At 35.0% G+C, this 25,810-nt stretch overlaps 1 protein-coding gene across 1 annotated transcript in view; it reads left to right on the top strand.

The window, feature by feature from the left end:
* The first annotated feature begins 1,400 nt into the window (after positions 1 to 1,400).
* Positions 1,401 to 25,810, top strand: part of Spx (Spliceosomal protein on the X) — a 34,855-nt gene continuing 10,445 nt past the window's right edge. Inside the window, exons 1-6 of the mRNA XM_089094550.1 lie at positions 1,401 to 1,442; positions 6,696 to 6,779; positions 14,973 to 15,118; positions 18,280 to 18,408; positions 20,563 to 20,952; positions 24,077 to 24,284. Coding sequence (XP_088950676.1) covers positions 1,409 to 1,442; positions 6,696 to 6,779; positions 14,973 to 15,118; positions 18,280 to 18,408; positions 20,563 to 20,952; positions 24,077 to 24,284 — 991 coding nt within the window. The 5' untranslated portion in view covers positions 1,401 to 1,408. The remainder of the gene's footprint in view (positions 1,443 to 6,695; positions 6,780 to 14,972; positions 15,119 to 18,279; positions 18,409 to 20,562; positions 20,953 to 24,076; positions 24,285 to 25,810) is intronic.

Genomic DNA, 25,810 nt, shown 5'->3' with positions numbered 1-25,810 from the left:
TGGAAGCTACATCACTTCCCTCTATGACAGGTTTGCTTCTCTACCGATGAAACTATCTGGCATGTCTTATTTGATTGTCAGTCACTGAGTCTGGAGACTATTTCCCTTAAACGCCTCTGCTACATGGCTAATATTCCAAATATCTACAGTGCAATCATGAATTCCAACCTGCCTTGGCACGTGGATAAAAATATTTTTAAGGCACCAATTGATATTTCAAAGAAGAGACAAATTGATCAGCGATTATTATTGCATCATAAAGTAATCGAAAAAAAAGACAAAAAGGGGGTTGTTCATCATTTGTTTTGTAGAGTGCAGAACAGAAAGGGTGTGAAGAACCGTATTGGTACTGGCCGGCTTATAGGTTGTAAATTTCTGGGGATAAGTAACTCAAGTACTCGCACTTCCCACAACCCATCAATAGAATTAAGAATTTTAATTGGGATGATTGGTTTGTTTTAACTGATAAGAAGACTTGGTTACAGAGGAGGACAAGTCAAAGGGGTGAAAGGACTAAATGGCAGTTCATATACCCTGGCACAAATTTTAGGAACTGGTACTAAAAGTCTTTAAAATGTGCGACGGCTACCTAGCTGAAGCTTTCCGTTCGATCCTTTAAGAGTAGATAATACTGGATAGTTGTCCCGCTGCAAGAAGATCAACTTTGAACCAAGACAGATAGATGTTTGTTTCAACAGCGATCAGGAGTCCTTTATAAGTTAATCAATGTAAATGACATCCGTTTCTTTTTGTACAAAAATTTATTGTTTCGATAAGTCATTTAAAAAAATTCGAGGGGTTGACAACTTCAGTGTTATGGTTCACATTAAAAAAAAAAATCGCGGTTTTAAGTTTAAGACAAGAGAGATACTTGTAAGTAACAATCTGCTGTTATGCTTGTTCATGCGAGGTTGCTCAGATTTGCAAGGCTTTAGTTTCCAGATGTAATAGAGACAAGTTGAAAAATATTTCAACTGTGTATTACTCGTAATTCTCTTGCCATATTCCTGAAAGCATATTGCTTCACGCCCCCCCCTGTGTTTACTTTAGTTTGCTGATTTTTATTTTATTTGGGATAATATGCTTGCATATGGTTTCTTGGAAACTAAATGTTATAATTAAGAAAAAAAAAACACTGCATCAATCAAGATTAGTTTTACGCATAAACCATTTAGATGTCAAGCTGATTAAGTCTGTTTATTTAAATTTGCATAGACTTGCGTATGAATTCTCCTAGTTTGGCATTCAATATTGTGCATTCACGACTATATTTTTTAAAAACAAGGATGAATGCCCAAAATAATAATAAAAAAATGATGCATTTAGGTTAATAAGGATTTCATATTGTAAGTTTTATTTATTTAAAGAAGAAGTACAAGAAACATTAACTAATTAAATATTGTATGAAATGGCAGCTGGTCCTATTGCAGAAAGAAATCAAGGTTAATATTTTAATTACAGATTTAAACAGTTTTTGAGAAAAAACTAGGGTAATTGTATACCAAATCATATTATTGAGTTAGGAATAAAGTGAATACACCATTCAATGCCTTTTTTATGCTGATTACGAATATAATAATCATTGGAAATGAATTTTAGCCCCCCCCCTATATATGCCAATTCAGGGTATATTTCTACATTAGGGGGGGGGTAAAGTTTAAGCTTACCTCCCATTTACATCAGAAACAAAATTTGCCCCCCTAATGTAGAAATATATACCCTGAATTGGCATATTTAGGGGGGAGGGCTGAAATTCATTTCCAATAGAAATGATTATTATATTTGTAATCAGCATAAAAAAAGGCATCAAAGGGTGTATTCACTTTATTTCTAACTCAATAGCCTAATATGATATGATATGTATTTACCAAAACTAGTGTCTAGAGACAATTTTCCTCACAGTGTCAATGTTAAAGCATTCATTCTTGAAGCAAAGGGAAAAAAGCTGAACTTCAGTAGGCTATGAAGTGTAGTAGGGTTGAGACTGATGACAGCCACCTCCTCCCCTTCTTATTTGTAAAATATTCTTCTATCTTAATTTTGCTTCTTAGGCCTAGGCTACTTTCAGTCAAAAAAAAGTTTCTTTAGGTATTTAGTCTAGGCCTTGGCTAATGGGTAAATTTCTAGGCAGCCTTATAATTTACCTAGGATAAAAGTGAAAACATCATTTGATGTCTTTTTTATGCTGTTTCATTATTCAATAATTACTTCTGGGGCTAGTTGCATCTTGGGTAAATATTTACCAAATCATATTATTGACTTACAAATAAAGTGAATGTACCACTTGATGCCTTTTTTTGTGCTCTTTCCAAATATAATAATAATTTTTGTTGGAAATGAATTTAACCCCACCCCTATAGGCTATAGGCCTACACCAATTCAGGGTATATATTTGCACATTAGGGGGTGGGGGCAAATTTTATTTCTTATGTAAATGTAAGTTTAAATTTTCCCCCAACCCCCCTGATGTGCAAATATATACCCTGAATTGGTATCCTATATATAGAGGTGAGGGCTAAAATTCATTTCCAACAAAAAGGATTATTATATTTGAAAAGAGCATAAAAAAAGGCATTGAGTGGTATATTCACTTAAGTTATAACTCAATAATATGATTTGGTAAATATTTACTGCATCTTGAGCCCTTAAAGGGGCCCCAAAGGTAGGCTAGGCTATTTCATTTGGTAAATTTTTCATTATTCATATTATTGACTTATGAATAAAGTAAACATACCTCTCAATGCTTTTTTTATGCTCTTTCCAAATATAATCATCATTTTTATTGGAAATGAATTTTACCCCCACCTCTATGTATACCAATTCAGGGTATATATTTGGGGGGTGAGGAAAGTTGAAACTTACCTCTCATTTACATTTTACCTTAAAATCGCCTTAAATCGCACTAGCCAGCAATAAGGACGAATCCTGTAGACGCCGGTCAATGATGATGGTGGCTCAGCTCATTGGGCACATCCCAAACTGTGCGCCATGGCTTGCTGCACCAATCTCTGTCAACAGCTGACTTGAAGGCTTCAGTATTAGGGGACATGACTGCATTCTGGCTAAGGGAATTCCATAATCCAACCACACGGTTGGAGAAAAATTTGTTTCGCAGCCTGGTATTAGCGCGTTTCCGGTAGAGCTTTAGGGGTGCCCTCTTGTTCTTGACGAACTATCTAACTGGAATAAGTCAGGGATGATATCGTGGTTGCAGATCAATTTGAATGTCATCAATACATCTCCTCGCTTACGTCGGTATGTGAGAGATGGTATTTTGAGCCTCTGAAGTCTGGTAGAATATGGCAAATTTTGAAAACTCCTTATGCATGTCGTTGCTCTCCGCTGCACTGATTCCAGAATCGATTGGTCAAGCTTGTTAATTGGTGTGGCAATGGACATCGGATCAGGCCCTTTAGGAGCTTAGTAATCACTGCTGGAGATCTACTGCAGAACGTTCTCTTTATTATACCAAGAGTTTGGTTGGCTTTGGCTACTGCAGACTGCGTCTGTAAGTTGAATTTGAGCTTGTTATCAACCAAGACTCCCAGATCTTTTTCGCAGTGACTGGTTGTAAGTGGCTGTTTAAAACCACAATTGGATTCCATAAAATACTGGCTGAGAGGGTTGTTTGCTCCAAAGTGTATGACCTTGCATTTCTGGATATTAAATTCTAGTCACCAGGCTTTTGCCCACATTGAGAGTGCGTTAAGATCTGTTTGGATGTTTTTGGTACTTTGGGGGTCATAAATTGGACCGATTATTTTGGAATTATCAGCATATAAGCAAATCTTATTCTTTATGATTGAAGATGCATCATTAATATAGATGTTGAATAGAGTTGGGCCCAAAACCGTGCCTTGGGGTACTCCGCTTTCTACATCTGCTGATTCTGAGAAGAAAATTGATCCACCATCCCCAAATACTCTTACCACCTGCTTCCTGTTGGTAAGAAATTGCATCGTCCAATTTATGACTTCATCGTGGAGGCCTATTGCGTAAAGTTTAGAATTTAGCCTCCTATGACATACTTTATCAAATGCTTTCGCTAAGTCTAATAATATCGTATCAACTGGGGATCCCGTGTCCATAAGTTCTGTGACATGCTCGTAAGCATCAATGAGGTTAGTATCAACCGATCGACTGGGGCGGAAGCCATGTTGGCTAGGAGATAGTAGCTTATTCGCATTTAGGTGTTCAATAATGGCTGAGTTAACTATGCCTTCAAGAAGTTTTCCCACTCCTGAAGTGAGACTAATTGGTCAATAATTGCTGGCTTCATCTCTGCTGCTTCCTTTATAAACAGGTGTAATCTAAGCTTCCTTCCAATCTTGTGGAATAGATTTAGTATTTAGAGACTTTTGGAATAGTAGGGTGAGAGGATGTGATAGTACTGCATACGTCTCCTTTAAGAGCCGAGGGGCACTCCGTCAGGTCCTGTTGATTTATTTGGGTTAATCTTCTTTAGTCGAGTCTCTACATCTACTTTAGTAATATTAATGGGCGGCATACTTTTTTGAATTTCGTACTGCGGGGGGTCTGGAAGTGGGGCATTATCTGCAACTGTAAATACTGAAATAAACTGCTTATTTAATGCATTAGCTATCTCCCTTGGGTCACAGATTTTAGATCCATCTTGTACAAGTTGAGTGACAGAATTCCTTCCAGGCTTACCTGATGACACATACCTCCAAAATTTCTTAGGGTTAGTTTTTGTTGCAGCTGCCACTGATTCCTCATAATTCTCGGTGATATTTCTGGAGAGACTTCTAAGCTTGTTTCGCGCCTGCTTATATTTTGTGTAATAGTCAGCCTGGTTTTGATTCTTTGTGTACAGCTTCCAGTATTTCTTTTTTCTGTTCCTAGCCATTTTTATTTCTTTTGTAATATACGGGAGGGTTTTTGGTTTCCTTTTCCATTTTGTAGAAGAGTGATTTTCAATAGCCTTCAATAATATTCTTTTCATAGTTGTCCATGACTCTTCCACATCTGTATTCTCAATGAAAGACCAATCACATTGAGTCAGTTCCTGACGAATTAGACTGTAATCAGTGTACACGTGTTTTTTAAATTCTAGTCTATATGTCTATATGTCTAGTCTATATGTTTTGTAAATAAGAAATCAAATTTACTCCTCCCCCTAATGTGCAAATATATAGCCCAAATTTGTTTCTAAACTATTATATATTCATCCTATTTTATTTCATTAGCATTAACCAAACTAGCAGTATATAAAAGAGTAGGTTTAACATAGGAGTACCAAGATATGCAAATACATTTCCTAAATTTTGAAAAAAAAAAACCACTGGTATAGCTTAAAATTTTACTCAAATAACAGGAATTACATTTTCAGAATTAAAGCTGGAGAAAAAGGAACTGATGCTTGAAATTAAAGTAAAATTTGGTTTGCCAAAATTTCAATAGGTGCTAAAACGTAGACAAATATTGAGAAGAGAGAGAAGGGCTAGAGGTAGGTACTTCAAAATTCCTTCCTGGAGCATACTTTAGGCTGTAGACCCATCCCTGAAAGTTTCATTTTCCTAACCTAACCCTTTCCAAGATAGCCAAAAGTAGCTAAAGTAGAATTTTACCCACAATTCATATAAAATACCTTCAGGGCCCTTTTAAAGGTTCAAGTTGCAATTAGCCCCAGAAGCAATTATTGAATTATGAAAGAGCATAAAAAAGGCATCAAATGATGTGATCACTTTCATCCTAAATAAATTTTAGGGTCACCTATAAGTGGCCCTATAGAAATTTACCAGCTAATGCCTGTCCATTTTTAACATCATATTCAGGCTGCCTAATTGTGAGGGGGACTGCCATCCTTTACTCTAAAGTTTAACTTACATAATTATTCTTTGAGAATAAAAGCTTTTTAGTATAGGCTAGCCTATGCTTTAAGCATTAAAACATCCTAATGTTTCCATGAAATTGGGAACTAGGATAGTAGTATACTAGAGCACACCTGATTTAGATGGGTAATGTTTCTATTAATGGATTATTCAGGTAGTTAAGAAATAAACTCACTGCTATAGTCAGAATTGCATCCTGAATTCAAATTTAACATGCATTTGTGTCACAAATGAATGACATACCAAATTCAGGGTATATATTTGCACATTAGGGGGGAGGATAAAGTTCAAACTTACCTCTATAGTCTAAATTACATAGTGAATCCAAATTCAAAATTTATTTGCATCAGAAATGAACTTCACCCCCACCCCCCTAATGTGCAAATATATACCCTGAACTGATATATATATATATATATATATATATATATATATATATATATATATATATATATATATATATATATATATATATATATATATATATATATATATATATATATATATATATATATATATATATATATATATATATATATATATATATATATATATATATATATATATATATATATATATATATATATATATATATATATATATATATATATATATATAGAACTGGGGTGGCTAAGAAATGATTACCTACCCTTGTGCTCCTTCCTACCTTCAGATATACACCCAAGGAGGTTATTCTATGAGCAAGCACAAGTACATTATTACTCTAATGAATACAAAATCTTGGAGTAATGAGTAATGCTGAATTATTTGCCAAATCGTCATGAACAACTTAGTAGATTATAGTCAGAATAAAATTCTTCATATAAATGACTTTCTTTGTAGATGCCACAATATATGTTGGTGGTCTTGATGAAAAGGTGAATGAGACACTCCTTTGGGAATTATTTGTTCAAGCTGGCCCAGTTGGTAAGTTTCATTATTATTTTATTATTGAAGACTCCTGCTATCTTTGAGTAATTGAAAGAATTAAGCAGCTTTGTTTCTTCAGGATGGTTAATCACCAGACTCCTTTTTATGTGCCCTGTATAAGCAAATGTGAAATAGACAAATACATAGATGTTTTGCAGTCCAAAACCAATTCTAATGTAAGACATATACCTGCCCATAGGGGTTAGTATTCTAACCCCGCCCCCCCCCAATTAACCAAAGGTACCTTCCTCCTTAGAAAAATTTGAGCTACAACAATTTTTTTTGTACTTTTGATCCTCCCCACCCCCTAAGAAAATTTTTCCTATACCTTTCAAAAGGGAGGGTCTATGCACAGCTGTGCATACAAGTATTTTTGTAATCATATAGTATTTATCAAGTCTCCAAGTGAGGTTTTTAATATTTGTTTTCTCTGTCCATTAGGCAAAAGCAATTACATTTTGGAAAACAAGAAAAATTCAATATTCATAAATTAAGAAATTTAAAAGCTCATCCATTATTCCTTGTATAAAGCTGAGAATAAAATTGTTTTGTAGATTTGTCCAAGGCTGTACCCAGAGGGGGGTTTGAACCCCCCTTGAAGTGTTTGTTGGACTTGTAAAAACATAACAAAAATTGATATAAACAAATTTATTATGTGTTTTTTTAGGTTTTTTTTTGTATTATATAGGACATATAAGTTCTTATATATAGGACATACTTATAAGTTCTATAATTTGCTATTATTTAAAATGTATACATTTTTTTGTTTTGGATGTTTTTCTGTTGATTCAGGGATCTAGCTGTTTTGTAGCAGTAAACTTCAGACTCAATGCAGTTTTAGTGAGAAACTAAATGCTGTTTTGCTGTAATAAACAAGTTGGTACTTAGTAAGAACACACACAATTAATTGAATAATTGTAAGGAATTGTATATTTCAAATTAAGTTATTGTGGAATTTTAACCATTAACCCTCAGCTTGATCATCACAAAATCCCTTTAAGATTCTAAAAGATATATCAGAGCCAACACTATAGTGTTTTCTGTTGCAAAGGTCATACAGCTCCAATGTTTTATTTATTTAATTTTCCCTGAGGATTTTCATATGGAAGGGGTCATCATATAAACTTCAGAGTGGGCTCATTGGATTGAAAATCAGAAGTTATAGTGCCCTTTATAAGAGTCAAAAGTGATAAGAGGGCAACCAGCCCCCCCCATGTCTTTTTCCCAAATACATTCAATAAAACTTTGAGATAGTCATTTTGATAAAAAAAAAAATAGTTCAAAGATCATATAACAAAAACTCTGGGGTTGACACAATCCCACAGGGTCCAGGGCAGGTGTTGCAAGCTATGCCCTGGGGGTATATAGTTCTTATAGAAGGGATGCTTGTATAAACTTCAGAGAGGGCTCATTTCATTGCAAATTGAAAAATTCTAGTTCACTTATAGACATTTTGTTAAAAATATTTAAAGATCATATAACAAAAACTCCAGGGTTGACAACCCCCCAGGGGCAGGCATTGTAAGTTATGCCCTGGGTGCATATATGGTTCTTATAGAAGGGATGCTGGGATGCTTGTATAAACTTCAGAGAGGGCTCATTTGATTGGAAACTGAAAGTTGTAGTTTACTTTTTAAGAGATCCGAGGGCAACTAGCCCCCCCCCCCACACACCCTTTTTCCCCAAACCCATCCAACACAAATTTTAAAATAGCTATTTTATTAAAAATAGTTCAAACATCAGAAAATAAAAACTCAAGGGAAGACAAAAACCCCCAGGGGCAGGCATTGTAAGTTATGCCCTGGGGGAATATATAGTTCTTGTAAAAGGGATGCCAATATAAACTTCAGAGGGGGCTCCTTTGATTGGAAATTTAAAGTTCTAGTTCACTTTTTTTAAAGATTCAAAAGAGTTCAGAGGGCAACTAGCCCCCTCTCCCCATGCCCTTTTCCCACAAACCCATCCAGTAAAAAATTTTAGATAGCCATTTTGTTAAAAATAGTTCAAAAAGCAGATAATAAAAACTCCAGAGTCAGCACAAACCCCCAGACCTTGGGGGCACGTGTTTTAAGTTATGTGCAGAGTGCATATAAGGTTTTTATGTAGAGGGACATTGTATATACTTCAGAGGTGGCTCATTTGATTAGAAATTGAAAATTCTAGTTAACTTGTTGTGAGTCAAAAGGGATTGGAGTGCAGTTTTATGAAAGAAATGGTTGTATAAACCTCAGAAAGGACTCAAATGATTAGAAATTGAAAGTTCTAATTCCCCTTTTAAGAGTCAAAAATGATCTGATTGCAATTAGCCCCCCCTCCCCACCAATCTTCTTTTCTCTAAATGCATCCAATTTAATTTTTTATATAACAATTTTGTTCAAAATAGACCAAAGATCATATAACAAAGACTCCAGGGATAATATAGCCCCCTAAACCTGGGAGCAAGTGTTGTAAATTACGCCCCGGGGGCATATAGGTTTTTTATGGAAAGGATGGTAGTATAAACTTCGGAGGGGCCTCATTAGGTTATAAATCGGAATTTCTAGTGCCCTTTTTAAGAGTCAAAAGTGATCGAAGGGCAACTAGCCCCCCCCCCAAGGCTCCCTTTTCCCCCAAATGTATCTGATCAAAATTTTGAGATAGTCATTTTGTTCAAAATAGCTTTAAGACCAAATAATAAAAACTCAGGGGTCAACATAGCTCCCCAGAGCCCAGGGGGTTATGCCCTAGGACAGATAAGGTTTTTTGTAAGGAGTGGTCATGTAAACATCCAAGGGGGCTCATTGAATTGAAAATTGAAATTTCTATTTATCTTTTTAAGATTTCTCAAAAGTGATTGGCTGGCATATACCCCCTCCCCCCCTCCCCAACCTCTTTTCCCCAAATGCATCCAATCAAATTTTGAGATGACTATTACGTCCAAAATAGTCAAGAAGTGAAGTAATTAAAATAATTATTCTTTGGGGGTTGACGAAACCTCCCACTGCCCCCAGGGCAAGGGCTGTAAGTTATGCTAGCTGTCCATTGTTCATATATTAGATTTTTATCAAAAGGATAATTGTATAGCCTTCGGAAAAAAACTCATTTGATTTAAATTGAAAGTTCTAGCGCCATTTTTAAAAGTCAAGAGTAATCAGACGTTAGGCCCCTCCCCCACGCACTTTTTCTAAATGCTTTAGATCAACATTTTGAGTTAGCCATTTTGTTCAAAAACATCCAAATGTCAAATAGCTATCGTTCTGGGTTTGAACCCTCCCCCAATTCTGGGGGAAAGGGCTGTAACTTATACTAGCAGCCCATTGTTAACATCTAAAGCTTCTATGGAAGGCATGGTTGCATAAACCTTGGAGGAAGTTCATTCAATCAGAAATCGAAATATATTGTGCCCTTTTTAAGAATCGAAAATGATCAAAAAGTAACAATCCCCTCTTGGGCCTTTTCCCCCCAAATGCATCTTATAAAATTCTCGAAATAGCAATTTTGTTCAAAATAATCCTAAATTCAAATTACTATAACTTAGGGGTTGAGAAATCCTCTATAGCCCCCAGGGAAAGTATCGTAACTTATGTAAGTTGCCCATTATTAGAATATAAGTTTTTGTGACAGGGATGGCCGTATTAACCTTGAGGGGGGGGGGGCTCATTTTATTGGAAATTGAAACTTTTAGTTCTTCCTTTTAAGAGTCAAAAGTGATCAACGGGCAATTTAGCCCACACGCCACTTTTCCCAATGGGCATCCGGTCAAAACTTTGAGATAGCAATTTTGTTAGTTCAAAGGCCAAATAATTAGGCTGCAGGGTTTGAACACCCCCTCTTCCAGCCCCAGGGAAATGACTCTGAGTTACAGAACTTGCTTATTGTTCCTTTGATACTTTGTTTGCTTTGATACTTTGTTTACTTAGATGCTTTCTTTACATTCATTCTTTGGTACTTTGATACTAGTTTTGATACTTTAATGGAAGTTTGATTTTTTAATTTTATTTTTTTATATAAATTAATTGTGAAATGAGGCGTTTTCAAAAAACTTGAAACTTTTTGCTATCAAGAACAAATAAAAATGAATTAAAAAAAAACTTTCCGAAAAAGAAGTTTCTCAAAGAAAAGTAAAGGCCATATTAAATTTAAGATTAGCAGATACAAATACCTGTTAAAATTCAAACTAGAAACGACAAGATATTACTATTAGAGAATAAATAAAACCCAAAACGAGCAGAAATTAAATAAACAATCATAGCAAAAAGACGTACAACAAGTACTAATATAAATGAAAAAGTTACAAGAAATTACGATTAAAGAATAAATGAAACCCAAAACCAACAGAAATTAAATAAAAAATCACAGCAAACAAACATACAATAGGCACTAATATAAATGAATAAATAAATCTTAAAACGAGTCTTGAACAGTCTTGGAAAGTACAAATAAATTCAAACTAAATATTTGATATATAATGATACCAATTGTTGAAAGATAATCAGTTCAAGATTTTATTTCGCTTTAATTTTTATTTTCATTTTCAGTGCTGTAATAACTGAGAACAGTGGCGGATCCAGAGAGGCCCCCCCCCCCCTAACATATTCTAAAGTTGTGTAATTTACTTAATTAACGCAAGAATGCGTCAATTGAATTTATTCCTAACGCAAGTTTATCGGATCAACCTATTTTGCCCCCCCCCCCCTAGAAAAAATCCTGGATCCGCCCCTGACTGGGAAAGAAAATATTTTGTAATATAATTTGTTTTCAGTGAATTGCCAATGATCGGAGTAGGCCTTAGACTTTTAAAGTTAGGTGAGGGAGCAGTAGCCAATCTCTTATTTGTAGTGAAACCATATTTGTCTTGAATATCCTCGGCAAGTATTAATAATATTAAACTAAATAGTCGATATATAATGATATTAATTGCTGAAAGATCATCAGTTCAAAATTTAATTCTATTCTAATTTTGTGTTTATTTTCAATGTTGTGATAAGTACAAAAGAAAATATTTGTAATATAATTCGTTTTCAGCAAAGCGCCAATGACGTAATAGGTTTTAGACTTTTACAGTGAGAGAAGGAAGCAAAACCCAAATTTTGTTTGTTTCAAGCTTGATTTGCATATTCAATTAAAGTTTCACTTGTTTCAAGATTTATTTATTTATTTATAGTAGTACCTATTGTATGTTTGTTAGCTATGACTGTTTATTTAGTTTTTGTTCGTTTTGGGTTTCATTTATTCTTTAATAGTAATTTCTTGTAAATTATTCATTTATATTAGTACTTGTTGTACGTTTTCTGCTATGATTGTTTATTTAATTTCTGTTCGTTTTGGGTTTCATTTATTCTTTAATAGTAGTTTCTTGTCGTTTTAACATGTTTTTAACATGTATTTTTATCTGCTGATCATAAGTTTAATATGGCCATTAATTTTCTTTGAAAAACTTCTTTTTTGGAATTTGTTTTTAGCTTGATGGATTCATAAGCTTCCGAGGGTATTGCAGAATTCATATATTGATGAATGAATATGAATTGACCTGTTATGCATTTGATTAGTGAAAATAGTTAAAAAAAACTTAATTGATTTGATCCATGAAACAGCAGGGGGAGAAAAATGAAGCCTCACACTAATATGTAAAGTTATTCACTTTAGCCAAGTGTTTCAAGCTACGTGATCTGGTCACTGAGTAATCTTCATTGTTTTATGAGTGTAAACACAGTATATGTAAACACTATAAAAAACAATATTTTTGAAAAAATATCAAATGTTGAATAACTGTAAAAACAAAGCTAAAAAACATACACAAAAAATTGTACAATTGCTTTCATCCATGAAAAGAATAACCATACCAGTTTTTATCGAATTTGGCGACATGGATGGTGTGAACTGCTTGACCTTATGTGGAATGACTTTTTTTTAGTTGTTTCAAAAGGGGTGGGAGATCTTTGCAGCTGCCAAATTCTCCTGCAAAGCCACTGACAAATATCATTATTTGTTGTAACATAGCAACCTAGAATTGTCAGTAAATTTGAGCACTTTGTTTTGTGACCAAGTCTGACAGACAGCTTAAACCTCTTTCCAAAATATTTAAATTTTAAGAAAATTCTAAGTCTGTATTCTTTTTTTTTGTACGTGCGTGTGTTTTACCTTATTTGAAAATAGTATACAACATTCCCAAAAATTCGAAAATAAAAAAAATAATGGTAACTTTGATAAATTTGTGTGCTTTGTTTTGAAAGAAACAAGTTTTCTTTTGTCATGGGATAGATATTGTTCAATTTAGAAAAGAAGCTACATATAATGGGGACCCTAGAATCTGGACAGGGATATTTTTTATTGGGGGGGGGGGGCTGGTCCTTTGAAAACTTTTCCTGAACTCAAATATCTGCTTTTTAAAGGAATTTTGTGATCAGTGTCAGCACTGGGTTGATATAGGTACCAATATATTTTTATTGTTTTTGTATCCCTACATAATTGGGTATGTTAAGATTTGTTTCATGATTACATGGGAGGGTTACAGACACATTCTAAATAGGAAATCCTATATCCCTTTGTTTATAGTTGACTGCGGGAGAGTAATCAAAACCAAATTCAACAAATTATAAATTATTGTTCTCTTTGATGCCTGTCCTTGCTCATATTTTTAATCTTAGCAGGTTTTATAACCTGAATTTGCGATATTTCATGCATATTTATTTCTCTCTTATTTGTAGCTTCATAACTAGTAAAGAATCTAAGTACATCAATGCAAAGTTCTAGCTAACCAAGTTAGTTTATTGACCACATTACTTGGGTGACCAATGCATATACTTCGATTAAATTAGGTTAACTATGATTAGGTAAATTAATTAAATTAGTGCAGTGCTGAATCTTCATGTTATGGCTCTGTCACATTACTGAGACCCTCATTTTTACCAGAATAAGCACATGCTAAATGGAGATATCTTTTTTTTGTTAATAAAATCAATTTGAAAATTTGTAATCTGGCAGGTTATCTAACTTGAACTACTATAATAATTAATGTGCTTTTACTATGAACAGCTGACTTCCCTTTCCCCAGTTCTTATATATAAAAATAACCTTACCCTTTGGCAGGGGTGAATCTCCAGCATTTTTATTGGGAGGGGGGGGCAAGAGGGGTCTATATCCGGATAGTCAAATGGCATGAGATGTATAATAATTTTTTCTTCACATTATTGGGGGGCAACTGCCCCGCCTTGCCACCCCCAAACAACGTCCCTGCCTTTTGGTTGAAAATGATGATAGCAAGAATTACAACAACCAACAATAATATAAAAAAATAAAAAAAACTTTCTCGGGAGTATGTTTGCCCTCTTAAGTGCTCTTCCTATTTTCTTTTGTTGGTGAATGTCATACCCAGAATGAACAAAAATGTAAATGGATAGGGTTCTAAGTATTCATTGTCCTTGCTGACATTTTTTGTGTTTGGCTGTTCTGCTGATGATAAAAAATAGTATGAAAAAACTTGGGGAACACGGTTTGAAATATTCAATGTTTAATTTTTCAATCTTGTTTGTGCTTGGCTGTTGTACCAAGAAAAGGAAGAATGCTCCTGGGAGTTTGAAATTCTAAGTCTAGGTTCCTGTTTCCTTTATATTTGGCTGTTATACGGACGAATAAAATGGGAAAGACTCAATGGGGGGGGGGGGCTTTAAATATTCAGTGTTCCTTTCAGTTTCCCCCATGTTTAAGTGTCGAACCAATGAAGAAAACAAGCTTGATATATGGCATTAGGGGATAGAGTTGAAATATTAAGTGTAATTTCCAATTTTTTGGTGTTCTGACAATGAGAAAAAAATTGAAACAGTGCTCTGGGAGATAAGGTTTGAAATATTAAATGTGACTTCTAATTTTCTTCGTGTTCTCACAATAGGAAAAAATAGTTTGAAATATTAAGTGTCCCTTCCTATTTTCTTTTGTGTTCTGACATTGGGGAAAAAATTAAGACAATGCTCTGTGGGTAAGTTATGAAATATTGACTGTTTTTTTTTCTGTTTTGATTTTACTTTTTTTATTATATCAGCAATGAAAATAAAATATGGAATAATGCTTTCTGGGTAAGTTTAAAAATTAATGATTACTTCTAGTTATCTGTATAGTTTTTCTTTAATATTTCTCATTTTTATAATCAGTAACCTAAAAAACAAACTTTAAGCCAACATTTTTTAGAATCTGTATTTTTTCCTTTTTTGTCAGTCAATGTGCACATGCCAAAGGACAGAGTTTCAATGAATCACCAAGGATATGGATTTATAGAATTTCTTGGGGAAGATGACGCAGACTACGCCATTAAAATTATGAATATGATTAAATTGTATGGGAAACCTATTCGAGTGAATAAGGTAAGCTAACTGATTTAAAAGTGGAAGTTTATGTTTGTAAGTAGATTTCATAGAAATTTATAATGGGAGTTTCAAAATGTAGAGTTGCTTACTTTTATTGTGCATTACCTGCTACAAGGGCGTCACTTGGGGGGGGGGGGGTATTCAACCCCTAGGTTCTTTGCCCCCCCCCCGGGGGGTTTCGATTTTTTTTTTTGATATTTTTGTTGGTAAATGTCTTTTTGTGTTTTCGTTGACAAAATCTAGAAAAATCAACAAAATTGCCGCCCTATACATTTTTGTGAATTGATGCCACTAATTTACTACAGCCTATGGTACTTGATGCTTGAAAGAGGTGTCATAAAGTTATTAAGTAAAGTAAAATTTCATAATTGTTATCAAATAAAACAAAATGCAATTCCTTTTTATAAAAGAAACTTCCAAACCGACACCACATTGAATTTTTTTTTTGTCACAATGCTAAAATAGGTGAAAAACAAAGAGACCAACAAATTAAAAATATATGAAGTTAACTCAGTTTCAAATTCACACAATTAAAGAAAAATCTACATGACATAATTACTCTCATGGTTTAGAGTTGTAACATTTTAAAACAAGGGAGCGAAACTGTATTCATATCTCAGTTGTTGCGAGACGATTGGCTGCAGTTTGGGAACAGGTGCTGCTGCTTGGTGAGAGAGACTAGGCCTAAGGCAATTGATAAGCCTATAAACTGGATTCTCTTCAATGAATCAGACTCCCAGGATGTCACACCAAAGTGCCAAACTGGGCAGCAATACTCTTGGGAGGGTTGAATAGAAGTTTTATAGGCAAGGAGGAGGTTTGAGGACCTTGCACCGTATTTTGAAAGAACTTTCAGTGACTGAAGTCTCAAATTTTATTTTTTTAGCTTGACATTGACTTATTTTTCAATTGAAAGATAGAAGTTAAATTAATCCCGAGTAGCTTTATTTCATCAATGCTTTGAGACGTCAGATGAGGGGGGAGTAGCCCAATCGATATTTGAACAGAAAGATGAGATAATGTTTGTTTCCAATAGGCTTATACAAGCTTTAAGAGATCTGAGTTCGCTTTTTTAATTAAATAAAGCAAAAACAACAGATAACCTTATAATTGAGTTGAAAATGAAATATGTCAATACGATTCAATGTGTCAGTTCGATCAAATTTAATAAACATAGTGAAAGAAATTAGTAAAATAGAGAGTACAAACAATTTGTGATCGAGATTAATAAATAAATTTTACACAATAAATTATGCAAAACACAAAAAAGAGGGGGAGGGGTCACTTACTGAGCACTTCGATTATCTAGGGGATAAAGGCTGTTTTTTTCTGTGAAAAAGTTTGCTGGATTAAAAATAAGGATTTTTGTCGAGATAGAATGAGGTCTAAGGAAGGAGGGAATTACTAGGGAAAAGTGAATGAATTCGGTGGTTATATAGAGCACTATTGGAAAATTTTAAGCAAAGCTTTGTTCTCCTTACCTCAAGGGTAACCAGATTGACTATACAAAGAAGGGAGATATAAAGGACTTGACCTTTATTGAAAATTATTCTTGACCATCATTTTTTTGGATTGCTTCTATTTTGTCCAACAATTCTAGAAGATGCCAGGATGTCAAAATGTGAGGCGTACATAAGGATTGAATATTTAAATGAGAGGTAAATTTTCAAACATTATGATTAAGGACATTTTAACTTTTTAAGAAGCGGTATTTTGGTATTTGTCGTTGCAAGATGTCATTAGTATAGTAATGCTATTTTAAATCACTTGAGATTGTGTTACCCAGTAATTTCATAGTAAAACCGACTTTTCAGGAGGGGTAGGGCGAGTGAATGAAGGGGGAGTTTTAAGAACGTTAATTATCAAAATTTGTGAGATAAAGGATATTTACATACTGTTTACTTTCAGTTCGAGGATATCCATTGTGCTGCTTTTTAAATTTTCCAACAGATACTTCGATTGAAGCCATCTGAGTTTATTTGCAGGATCAAAATTCAGTATAGCCATTATGAAACAAATTATACATGTCATGTTCTTTTACATAATAAATGCACAAATGCATACATATAAGAAGTAAGAAAAACTTGTGAAAAATACAACATATTATGTGGACTTCGTATATATGTATGTTTTTGGGTAAGTAAAGTGTAGATGAAGGTAGTTTATTTTAGGTGTTTCACGCTATATGTTTAAAAGCACTCTACACTGTGTTTACCTTGGAAATTGTTCATGACAAGTAATTGGCTTATAGCCAAGACAGACCTTGATTGAAGACATCCTTTGTGATTATGTGTAAGAGTAAAAAAAACACAAAAAATATAAATACGACAAACGGGTCCAGTTACTTTTGTGAGGTGGTTTCACAAAGGTAGCTTCAAATTGTAAATGTTAAGTAATTGTATATTATATTCTTAGGTGAGTCTATTTTAGTTTTATGTATATTTTTTAGTTTTAGTTGTTTTTTTTTCTCTGCGCTGAAGACGCCTTGTTAGATACGGGCTAAATATTCGTTTTTTTTTCTTCGTTATCATTTACTGGCCATAGACCCGTTTGTCGTATCGTGTTTTTTTTGTCATGGCTGGCCAGTTCGGCTTTAGATCTTTTATTTGTGTAAGAGCCATGGGTGTTGCAAGGGCTCTGTTATTGTAATATCTTGTACAATGTTGTTACTTCAAGCCCTTGTTGGTCGAACTGTTTAGACTATTAATCCTACTGGAATTTCAAAGAGGGAAAGTTTTTAGACAAAATAAAATAATGTAAGTATATGAATAACATATAAGTAAAATAAGAGTTCAACAAGAAAGATTGACTGTGTGCTCTTTATTTCATTATGGCAGCCAGACAGTCAGGTCAGTCTTGGAAGAATCATCAACGTCTCTTGTTTATTATGCTATTTGAAATGGTTATCTAAATTGTCTGACGATAATTATTTCAGTATAACTGAAACTATGTATTGTGTCTAGTTATTTGAAATTCTTAGTGCATGAAAGGAAAAAAATATATAATTAATGTTTTGGAAGCGTATGGTTGATCTATCACTTATGCTCTTAGACTGTTTGAATTATGAAGTCTGGAAGTGTGACACATATCTAGACAGCTATAATGAAACTAACTGAAAAATAATTTGAAGGAAAATTTACGTTTTGTTTTTCCTTTAGGCATCAAATCATCAGAAAACTTTGGACATTGGAGCAAATATCTTTATTGGCAATTTAGATCCTGAAGTGGATGAAAAGCTATTATATGACACTTTCTCAGCTTTTGGAGTCATTCTGCAAACCCCCAAAGTAAATATATTTTACCTCATTTCATCCCAGGTTATACAAATTTTGTAACTAATCCTTATACGTCTATGATTACTTTTATAATTTCTGGTCAAAGGCAACATTCGCATCTAAAGCTTTTCAAAATCGATCTTTTTACTTCGCCTTCGGAAATAAGTGTTTTGTTAAGCGCCCTGTCATCTATAAGTTGATATCCAAAAATGTATGCATTGGCGTCATTTGAGGGGAGGAGGATCTTTTGTCCTCTCCTTGTTTTTTTTTTTTGCTTTCCCTCTCCTTGATTTCAAAAAATGTTTTCGGGGAGTATTCTCATTGAATAATACCTTATTTGGTATTTTCATTTTAAAAAATGACAAGTTTTGCCCCCCTCGCTAATTTTTGTGAGTTTTGTGTAGGTTGTTACGTGAATACAGTGCAGAAAAACACCTTTCGACAAGTACCTGTGAAGTTATGTGCCTAAAATCGAATTTCCCTCTTTCAGTCATAACTGGGAGAAGCCAATCACTTCCAGTCTTTTAGGGAACTTTCAATTCCCTGTTTAAAGCTAAGAACGAAAAGAAACCCTGGTGGATTTGGCTTGCAATTCGATGAATGGAAAGAAAGATTGTTTTAGATCCCTTCAGCAATTACTGAATACCTTAGCTGATGTGGGAATTAGAATTTAGTTCAAGAATTTACTGATTGCTTTTTAGATCCAGCTATGTTGGTATATTGCCACTTTGGAAATTTCTCTTAATCCAGTTTAGTAGTGAACCCTACGAGGAATTTAGGTTAAGACTCATTTCCATTCATTAAATGATCAAATTAAAACTACTTAGTCACCCTAGTATTTATTGACATCAATAAAAAGTTCGCTGTTGTTCACTTTCAGCTCAAAAATGAAATTGCTCCGGAAATCGGACACACTCCTTGGGACAAAGAGAAAAAGGATAAGAGTTGATAAAATAAAGCTTGTTCTTTATAAAACGCTTAAAGTCATTAATTCAAAATTGATCTTTTTTAATCCAGTTTAGCATTGGGCCCAAGAAATAATTCACGTGAAGACTTATTTTCATTCATTAACTGATCAATGAAAATCACCTAGTCGTCCAAATATTGACTCATCAATGCAACATCCATGTGCCACAATTCATTCTCAACCCAAAGATGGAATTTGCTTTGTCATATTGCTGAGGAAAAAAAAATACGAAATTGATAGAATTAAGCTCCTGGTCTTTATGATATACTTAAACTACTCATCATTAATTCAAAATTGATCTTTTTTAATCCAGTTTAGCATTGGGCCCAAGAAATAATTCCCGTGAAAACTTATTTTCATTCATTAACTGATCAATTAAAATCACCTAGTCGTCCAAATATGGACTCACCAATGCAACATCAATGTGCCCCAATTCATTCCCAACTCACCGATAAAATCTGCTACGTCATATTGCTGGGGTCGATGAATAAAATAGGTAAAATTAAGTTCCTATTCTTTGTAAAACACTAAAATTAAATAATTCAAAATTAGTTTTTCTTAATCCAGTTTAGTGTTTGAGCCTAACAAATAATTCACGTCAAAATTCATTTCCATTAATTAACTGATTAATTAAAATCACTTAGTCGTCCAAATATGGACTCATCAATGCAACATCCATTTGCCCCAATTATTTTCCAAAGCAAAGCCCTAAATTTGCTTCGTCACATTGCTGGGGACTAAGAAGTAAAAATAATATAAATAAAATCAGGCTGTTGTTCTTTATGAAGCTCTAGAGCAAAAGGAACACTAAACACTCTAAAACACTAAAACTTTAATTCGCTTCAATTCCAACTCCTAAGTCTAAAAGTACTGTTTTGATTTAATGCTTTGAAATTCTAAAAATTTCAGTGAACTGTAACTAATTCTACCAAGTCATGTAGTTTACGAATCCAGCACAAATCTTGATATAAAATTGCTATTCTTGTTTAACATTTTGTTTAAGTTTTGTATCCTTTTCCACCTTACCCCTGTACGAAGTCCCTGAAGTTCCTCTTATAGAGAAAAAATTCTTGATTTCGTTAAGAAAAGAAACAATTCCTGATTTCCTTATTAAAATGGCTAGAAGTGTAAGTCAGGTCAAGTTTTAGTCCTCTTTTGTAAAGTGACCTGATGTGTATTAACACAATTTTCTATTCTAGATAATGCGTGATACAACAACTGGAAATTCCAAAGGCTTTGCTTTCATTAATTATGCAAGTTTTGAAGCCTCTGATGCTGCAATAGAAGCAATGAATGGGCAGTATCTGTGCAACAGACCCATCACCATATCTTATGCTTTCAAGAAAGAGTCTAAGGGGGAACGGCATGGCTCAGCTGCTGAGAGATTGCTGGCTGCTCAAAATCCACTTTCCCAGGCTGACAAACCTCACAGCTTATTTGCGGATGCACCTACACCTCAAGCAGGCGGTGCACCCCCACTTCCTCCCCCTCCAGTACCTCCTGGGGGGCTGGGGATGCCTCCTCCATTCAACCTGCCTCCCGTTGGGGGTGCACAGCCACCGTTGCCGCCTCTACCACCGCTTCCAGTTGTAAGTATTTTTCCTATCTTATAGCTTTTAATTTTATACTGTTTACTCATTGTATCGTTAGTTTGTTCATTTGTAACAGTCAGGCGAAAACAGTGATGAGGGGTGACGTGCGAACTGATTTTCACTAATATTCATTTAGACAATGTCTCAAGAGAAGTTGACTGGAGGCATCTCTGAAAGGCTTTTTATCCAAAAGTTTGGACTGGTCAAATGGTTTGGACTGGAGAGAGAAAGGGGTCAGGCCATTTTGATTCCTATGTGGTTTCTCATATTATCATTTTCTTTCTCTTTTTTTTGCGGGGGGTGGGGGGGGCATAACTGAAACCCATTTACTTGTTTTCGCCCTTGGTTTGGATACGTTATTTGTCAGTTGTAGATAAGTTATTGGGCTATCAGCTTTAGTAAATTTTCAATGGCAGCTTGATGAAAGGTGAGAATATCAATGAATAGGAAATAGCTTGGCTCAAGGTCATATCAAGGGGGGAGGTTACCGGGTGTGAACCCCCCTTCCTCGAAATTTTTATCCGATTCGTAAAAAAAGTAACAAAAATGCATATAAACACAATTTTTATGGGTTTTTTAGAGTTGTAAATCCCCCTCCCTTCCGCCGAACCAAAATAATCCCCCCTCCCCTGAACAAAAATCCTAGATACGGCCTTGGCTTGACTAGTTACTGCAATTAGAAACAAGAAAGCAAGCTGAACTAAGCTGTGCAAACAAGAAGGACAGCAACAACACGATGCCTGAGTATGTCGCTCGCCTCGCCTGCGTGGTCACTCGCCGGAGACTCTAGGCAGGTGGGCTCTATTTAGCTTTGGTCGCTTGCTTGCCCGCGAGTCCAGGCGACTTGTCGGTCATGTGTCAATCCTATACCTCGGTAGCCCCCCTAAGAATCTAGGAAGGCGTGCCTTATTAGACTTAGGTCACTTGTTCGCCTTTGAGTCCAGGCAAATTCAGTCCCCCGTTTCGCATACAAGTCCAGTGAACATTGTCCGTCATGAGTCAACCCAAAAATCTTGATCATACTCATTGCAATTCCAGTGGGCTATCCCAGTAGGCAAATCTCATATAATATGAACAATCTCAGGTGTCCAATTGCCTGCAAATCCTGTGGACATGGTCAGTCATAAATCTTATATGCCTCCAACTGTCTTCAAATGGTTCATAGAACTGATAAGACTATTTGAATTACCCTTACTCTAAGCCTATCTACTCTAGTTCTGCCCTAGGATGGATGGATGTTTGATATACTATCTATCAAGGAGTGGAAATAACATCATTTTTATACCATTCTGAAAAAGGGTTATGCCAGTTTTGCCTCTCACTCAGACTATCTGTCTTGTCTTTTTCTCCAATTAGTCATGGCTCTTAACTTTTTTATCACAGTCTATCAAGTTGATTTTAATTAAAATAGTGATAATATGACTGTTAAAGCCTGTCATAGAGTTAATACTTATGGGGGGGGGGACTTCGAGCCCCACCGTTCTTAAATTTTGAAAATTTTTCCATCATTTCCGGAGTATATATATATATATATATATATATATATATATATATATATATATATATATATATATATATATATATATAGTATGTATGTATATATAATAGTAAATACAATAAAAGTCGACTGTAAAAGAGTCTTTAGTCCTGAAATATTTGTTTTTTGTTTTTAGATCTTTAGTATGCTAAGTAATTTGATTGTTTAATCAATATTTGATTATGCAATCGTAGATAAATTTATATGCCACACTTCTGATCACGAAAGAAAAGAGCAAGAAATTTGGACAGGCTTAGAAATAGTACTTTAGTTGAAAATGGAGTTGAGGTAAGTCAGCCTACATACCCTAGGCCTGTAGTTTGCCGGATACCAGTATAGCAGTCTGGTAGTTCAAAAATATGCCCTAAAAATGATGAACTTCTGTTTACTACGAGGCGTGTTTTTAATTGAGGTTCGTTTGAACATAAGTACACAACGAAAGATTATTTCAGAAAGGTAAATTTATTTTCAGAAAGTGTAAAAGTATACTTTACTGTATTTTTCGACGTAATTACCAATTTTTTTTAAACACTTATTATACCTCTCAGCTAATTTTAAAGTAAAGTCTTTATAAAAACTTCCCGTCGGTTCCAATAACCTAGAGTTCACTGCTGTTTTTATGTCGTCGTCATCTTTTTGACTCAAAATAATGAGTCACCTTTTTAACTCAAGCTTTCTCCCAGCGCAAAATCTTGGCGTCGGTGTTTGGAAATAGGCATGGTGTTCTTTTGGTCGACAATATGCAATGGAGGAGTCACTATCAATGCTGAAGCATACTGCCTAACCCTCAGAAAGCTCCGCAGAGCGATTAAGAAAAAAAAAACTTGGTATGGTGACAAAGGATATTGTCCTTCTTCATGACAATGCAAGATCTCACACTGCTGGTCAGACCCGTAATTTGTTGGACAGTTTTGGCTGGGAAGTTTTTGACCCAGACACCCACAATACAGTCCTGATCTTGCGCCGAGTGATTACCATCCGTTTCTCCACCTCAGTGGCAAACGTTGGAATGATGAGGACGACCTAAAAACGGAAGTTAATTCCTGGTTAGCGGAACGGGCGGCAAGTTTTTATACAGAGATTACTTTAAAATTAGCTGAGAGGTATGATAAGTGTAATTATAATCAAATTGACCCTATTTAAAAAACACGCCCCGTATTAATTAGATCGACATATCTTTTTCCATTCTGTATGTTTATGATGGTTGCAAACCATAGCAAAGTGAAATACACTTTTTTTCGGTCGAATTTGCCACACTTCAATCCTTTGTTTTCGCCTTTTAAACGAAATTTTTTTTTAAGCGTTTCGATAATCCAAAAATGAAAATTTGTATTGAACTTAAGTTAGTTGAAAGTTATGTTTGCCTCTTTTTTTCATTACTCCACAATTTTAAAAAGATTCTGTTGAAGTACTATCTTTCATTAATATATACTGTCAAATCGCTGTTTTTAAAAACGGGTCTACAAAATTCTGGTATTAACACTGGCAAAAATACCACTGACCTATCCTATATAATTATGTAGCAACTTGTGTTTGTAAATGCTGATGTATTCGTATTGCACCTTAAAATACTGATTCTTATAGCCAGCAGCAAGTACTGGAGAGCCATCTCCTGCTCCAGTCCCAAAAGTATCTCAAGCTCCTCCTTTGCCACCAAGTATGGTTCCTCCAACTCCGAACATGAACTTCCCGCCTGGTCAAGGACCGCCCGTGCCACTACCTCCAGGAGCACCTCAAGGACCGGGACCTTTACGCCAACCTTGGCAGATGCCACCTATGCCTCCTGGCGGACGTAAGTGTTTTTACTTTTCTATCTTCTCTCTCCCTCTCTCTCTCTCTTACTCTCTTTTTCTCTCTCTCTCTCTTTTCTCTCTCTCTCTCTCTCTCTATCTCTCTATCTATCTATCTATCTCTCTCTCACTCTCTTTTTCTTAGAGACGCTCTGTAAGCTTAGCCAGAGTCGACCCTACTCAAAAATGGGTACATGCAGAAATACGGGCAAGATAAACAGGAAGGGTGTGTGAAAGCACAGGGTGGTTTTCTCCTAACCTCTCATTGCACTTCTTAGCTGAATGCCTAAGAAACGGAGGTTATCACCGCCAGTAGGGGTAAGGACTGTGATGTCCAGTGCTATATCCTTTACCCTTTACTTTTTTTTTTTACTAATCTAACCTCAGCTTTACGCATGAAGACTTGCTATAATAGGTAATTTATCAGTTTTGTCAGTTGGCAGTTTCAAATGCCATCAGTGGAGGACCCAGAATTTTTTTCTGGAGGGGGGTCTTGGGCTGGTGGGGATTGTAATTACCTAACTATTTACTTCATAGATACTTATAAGTATATGTAAAACTTGACTCAATTCAAGAGGGGAGATCGAATATCCTTTTTATTTCTAGGTACCATAGTTTCTTGACTAAGGAATTAGAATTGCCAATGCTAGCAATTAAACTGTGGGAGCAATCAATTGAGTTCTTGTGCGATAGTAAATTTAGAAGATTATTCGAAAAATAATTTGTATAACATTAATTAAATTAATTAGCATAACTGGTAGAATCTTACCATAATAGAGGCAGTTGTGGTTCTGGTCTGTCTCGCGTCCGGGGAAAAATCTTGATTAGCGCCCTCCCCCCCCCTGTCTCCCAAATTTTCAGGCCAAATTTTAACAAAATTTTCCATTTATTTTAACCTGACTTTTCTTACTTTAGCCTCTGCAAAATTGCTGATTATCTCGTCCTAATTTATTGCTTCTAGTTCTTCTCGTTCTATGCTTATTAACGCTAGACAATTTAGTCGCTCCTTGCCCATAGTCAATCTGACCTTTCTTAATAATTGACGTAAGTGCTAACACCCCCCCCCTCCAGAACCGAAGAAGTGAAGACAGTTGTGAGAAAGTTAAAAAATGGACGTGCATAATGAGTCGTTGGGATCACGGCAGAGATGCTGAAGCATGCCTTCGAGTCTGCATAACTTTGTGGATGCTCTCCTAGTGGTCGTCTAGGATAACGAAACAGTCCCAAAAGATTGGACCAGGGTCAAACTGGTCATACTTTTCAAGAAGGGCGATGTGCTAATCTGTGACAACTGGAGGGGCACCAACTTTGTCTCTGTTCTGATCTTATTTTCATCCTTAGACTAGTGGTTGAAGTCTGGAGAATGGGAAAAAAAATATGCATGCTTCATTGATTTTGAAAAGACGTTCTTTATGGAATATTTTGAATTATCACGGATTACCTAATAAAACAAAATGAAAATCGCACTGTATGAAAATAGTGAATTTTCTGTGCCTGTAGAAAATGGTGATACACCTTTTTTCAAGAT

The sequence above is a fragment of the Artemia sp. Qi Xiang Cuo genome, chromosome 1 (genome assembly GCF_049724085.1).
Source record: "Artemia sp. Qi Xiang Cuo chromosome 1, ASM4972408v1, whole genome shotgun sequence".
In the NCBI taxonomy this organism is placed as follows: domain Eukaryota; kingdom Metazoa; phylum Arthropoda; class Branchiopoda; order Anostraca; family Artemiidae; genus Artemia; species Artemia sp. Qi Xiang Cuo.
Note: the sequence above shows the minus strand (reverse complement) of the source record. Positions and strands in the feature narration are given on the sequence as shown.